This window comes from Olea europaea, unplaced genomic scaffold (assembly GCF_002742605.1).
Source record: "Olea europaea var. sylvestris unplaced genomic scaffold, O_europaea_v1 scaffold2596, whole genome shotgun sequence".
NCBI classification, from domain to species: Eukaryota; Viridiplantae; Streptophyta; class Magnoliopsida; order Lamiales; family Oleaceae; genus Olea; species Olea europaea.
Genome location: NW_019244271.1, coordinates 100816 through 105538, shown reverse-complemented (window position 1 = coordinate 105538; position 4723 = coordinate 100816). Strand labels below are relative to the sequence as shown.

General features: G+C 33.8%; 1 protein-coding gene across 2 annotated transcripts; it reads right to left on the bottom strand.

The window, feature by feature from the left end:
- On the bottom strand, positions 1–3880 carry LOC111382973 (external alternative NAD(P)H-ubiquinone oxidoreductase B1, mitochondrial-like). 2 transcript variants are annotated; one of them, XM_023007020.1, is made up of 6 exons: positions 3574–3880; positions 3373–3480; positions 2921–3127; positions 2502–2752; positions 595–1912; positions 1–507 (listed from the first exon to the last, which is right to left on the bottom strand). In XM_023007020.1, exons 1-5 carry the CDS (start codon positions 3718–3720, stop codon positions 1624–1626), a joined length of 1002 nt encoding a protein of 333 aa, XP_022862788.1. In that variant the 5' UTR covers positions 3721–3880; the 3' UTR covers positions 1–507; positions 595–1623. The 2 variants fall into 2 exon arrangements, with proteins under 2 accessions (XP_022862788.1, XP_022862787.1); XM_023007019.1 differs by having other exon boundaries at positions 5–507; positions 3373–3880.
- Between the last annotated feature and the right edge of the window lie 843 nt (positions 3881–4723).

Below are 4723 nucleotides of genomic sequence, written 5' to 3'. Positions count from 1 at the left end.
TTATAATAAATAACTCTTATTTTGCTTAAACAATTTGTACCTCGGAAGAAGTAGAAAATCTTTCTCGAACTTCTTATACACCATATCTCCTGGCATTATAGTCCAATATAACCGGTTTTGTCCTTCGCTAAGTGGTAGCTAATTTTGGACCCAAAAGTTACGTGACACTCAGAATAAAAGTTTCTGATGATTCAGTAGTAAAATATCCAATCTAATCTCATCAGCTGATAAAAATCAGAAAGCAGGCTAAATATTTCGGATAAGTGGGAAAAGTTCATAACTAGTCTTGCATTAATTTTAAAATATCTTTTTAGATTATTTTTGATTTGGAAGTTTAGTTATTAAGAAATTTTAGGGAAAAATAACAAATTGAAAATATGGTAGGCAGAGAGAGAGGCGTACCGAAAAGGACGAAATTATGAATTTACGAGGGCCTTCTGGATTGTCTTTACATTTCTCCCATATGTTAAAGCACCTCGATACATATGCACCTTGTTGAGCTGCAACCTGACAGGGAAGAAGAGGTTAAACAAAACTATTTCATTGGTAGAGGCAAGATGGGACATAGAAATAGTGGAATCAAAGCAAACTTACTTGTGCAGTAGCTGGAAGACTTTTCATCTATGTATCAACATGCGATAGTGCTAATTTGAACCCTTCAATATCTACCTCCAGCCTATCACTACCATCTGTATCTTTTAGTAAGCCAGCTACGTCAAATAGATGCTTGCTCTTCAGATACAGTTCCACTTGAGGGTATCTGATGATGACATCTTCAATTACATCTTGGAATTCTTCTATAGTTAGGGTGCTAGAATTATCTTTATCCGCAGCTTTAAATATTTCCGAGATATCTTCCAGAAAAGCAATAGTACGGCATTGTAAAAGAATCGTATCTTCATTTGCAAGACAACATATAAAATCTCAAAATTATCATGTGTAACTTGATGGAAGTAAATTAAGTAGGACATCTTTCTGAAATTCCAGGTTTAGTCAACCAACAACTATCTTTTCCATGCAAAAGGTTTCCCTGTAAAATAGCAAGCACTATTTTTGCAGAGTTATGACATATTCATAAACTTGAGAAATGCCTTTTTCACTTGCTTCCATTTTTAGAAAGTTTGGAATATAAATTGGTAAGGTAAAATTACAATATCATCTGGTATATTAATGTTATATTTTCTTCATTATTTTTTATTTAATGTAAAAAATCCCATACATATTCTACTAAAATTTGTCTAGGATAAAAACTTGAGATAACAATAAAGAGATTGGTGACTGCCTTGTTAGTATTGTTTTGGTAATATTGACGAGATTCTGATTTCATAAATTGAACTTTCAAACTCCAGAAAAGGACTAATTGTGATTGATAGAAATATATTGAACCTATATCCCAAACAAATAAATTCCCATCTTGTGTTACTACTATCTAAATTACCATAATTTTTTTTTCTGATCGATAGTGGCACAATCACCAAGGGCATACACATTCTCACATCCCTTCACTCACAACCATTCATCAGTTGCTAGAACATGCCTACTACCCTGCATAAAGAATAACAGATATACGATAATGGTTATTAGATCTAACAGTCAGCTAAATTGAGATCAGAAACATTATAGTTACACGCAATAACAGCAACAACAAATGTACATAGGTCTCAATATATGTAACAAGAACATAAAACATACGTGTCCAACTTGTTCCATAAAATCCTTGACAACTGGACGAGTGCCAACACCGGTTGACCATACCACCATCCCATGCGGCATTGAATCATCATTTCTAGTAGCTTTGTTTTTCATGTTAATCAATCTATCAGAAACACTAAGTACGCAGTGTCCTGTCAAAACTTGAATACCATTCCTTCGAAACTTCCGTTCAGCAAATGAGCTGATCCTTTCATCGAACCTGCAGAGGCATGAAGAGTCAAAGTTTAGACCTGTGATGCCATTTAGAAATTTGAGACTTGACGAGTAGCATCAATATGCAAATGCTAATTAACTGTAACGTCCATTAGCATAATGCAAATGATCTATCACTTGGTTTTTGTTTATCATCTACATTTTAGCCCCTGTTAGTCACCCTTTAAGACAAAAATTTTTAATTTTCATACTTATTTTCAACCACACATTCACAAAATAAAATATTTTGCATGTAAACTCAAAAATTTTCCCCACTATTTAACCACACGTTCTCCACTATTCAAAACATCATTTTTTTCTCAATAATGGCCATCAAACAGGGGCTTAATTAACTGAAACATCCATACAGAAACTTTTAATATATATCTCAGTTACTCCTTTCTGTTCTCCCCGTTTTCTTTAATTACTCAGGACTGGGATACATAATGGAATACATAAATTTCAGCATCTCATAGATTTTGATGGACTTTACTACTATTTAATGTGGAAAATTATCAAAGTATAACTGTTTAAAAGTCATGTTGCGACTCTAGAGTACATCAAAAGCTTCAACAATATAAATCATGGATGCTTACGAGTTCAAGATATGATCTCCAGATTGTATTACTGTGATATTCACTGAATCTTTAACTGATGGATATATGTTGACTAAATCTTCATGAACAAAGTCGTGAAGTTCAGCTGCAAATTCTATGCCAGTTGGACCCCCTCCGACTACTACGAAGTGGATGTGAGTTTTCCGCTCTTCTTTAGTCAGCCCTGGAAGGACAGCTTTTTCAAAGCAATCGATTACAGTCCTACGGATCTTTTGAGCATCCTCTACTTCCTGCATGGAATATAATTGCTTGTTTGTAATGAAAAATTCAGCATATACAAGTGAAATTTATCAAGGAAAAAATATTCAGCTCACAAATATCCAAATTATTGCTATTTTACCATCGAATCAGGGACTTTATTAAAATACTAAACATTCATTCAGAAAACTAGGACTTACCTTCAAAAAATGGCAATGCTCCAAAACACCAGAAGTGTTAAATATGTTTACTTGTGCTCCAATTGCTAGAATTAAATAATCATATTGTAGAGAGAATTCATTATTTCCTGCTAAATTTTCATCAATAGTGGACCGACAGAAAACCTTTCTGTTTGCTTGATCAATCCTGAGGCATTCTGCTTCCCAGAAATTAATTTCCCCATTTCTCTGTCACATTATCAGTAAAAGAGAGAAGCGAGAATAAAGTTATATTACCGAACAAAACTCATCGGGAAAAATCATGAAGTTGAAGAAACGGTGAATTTATTATTTAAGCATTAAGAGAGCTAATGGAATTTCTTCACACTTGTACCAATGAAGAGTGCAACTAGATAACATATCGCTTCATGTGCGTTTATGTTAAATGATGTAAAAAAAATCCATGGATAACTCATACTCCAAAATTTATATACCTTTATTATGTTTCGAACAGGTTCTACAATACTTCGCGCCTCAACTGTTCCACATGTGACACTCGATAACAAAGGGGTGAAAGCAAAGTAATTCCTAGGTGAAACCACCTGAACATCGTAGGAAGAAATATCCAGATCCTTCAGAAAGCTAGTACCAGCCCATCCTGTTCCTATAACCACAACCTTTTTCTTCTGTGGTACCTTTTGATTGAGTTTGACAATTGATTTTCCACCTTCTGAAGGTGAGTCCGCGCAAGCAATGAGCCCTCCACTACTGTAACACCCAGTAGAATTCAATTTCAATGGAGGTAAAATGCAAGATATTAATGAAACTAATGAACTTCTCATGTTATTGTCATCTTAAGTGGCCAATTGGGTTCTCATAGCTACATCCATCAAGAACTTGATAAATAATGAGATATTTGTTGAAGATATACATATATCCAGCATAACCATTAGTAGATCAAAGAGCAGTCTTGATTACTATATGAAAAACTTAAAATCAATGACATTACTTATGTTCAAAAAGTAAGTGTCTATGTAACATCATGCAAATTTTTAAGAGTCAGCCACTGTTACTATAGGTTAGTGATTGAGTCCTTCAGTCATCCTATAAACACTACAACCATACTTGTTGGAGCATTCCTTCTGATTACTAGTACACAAATTCTTATTACTAAATGGTGACAAAATGTTCTTTAGAATCTACATTCAATTGGTGGGTCATAGCACAAAAAGTTTCATTTTACAAAAATTAAATTAACATATATGAAGAACGGAAGTCCTGGTAGTCTGTTTCTGACAAAACATGCATCTCTACTGTTCACTGAATAGGAATTTTGAAACACGAGTAGGTAGAGATTCACAAATTCATTTGAAAAAGTAATGAAAAAAATCTCCTAAGAATTATAGTTAGATAAATAATGGAGAATTCCTTGGTGCAAATGTGATCTCCTTATCCTGGTGTAAGTTCTAATTGTTTGGCACCTTCAACTTCTTTAAAACCGCACAAAAAACAACTAATCCCCCTTTTTTCTTGTCATGGTAGCGTAATATCAAAAGGAAACTGACAAAGATCACAATGTAAGGTATTCCACCGTCAATTTATGAACAATTTGTCAAAATGCTGACTAATAGCACCCTCTCAGCGTGAATACATTCAACTAACTGCACAAATTGGATGAATCTGATTTCAACATAGGCAGAGGACCACACTAACTTATGAAAATACTCTTGAATCTTGTGTAATAAAAACTTGAACGGAAAATTAATTAATTAACAGGCTTGAAGTTAATATTTCATTAACAAAATATGTTTCTCACAGTCACACGTTTCAAATCAGTAAAGAAAC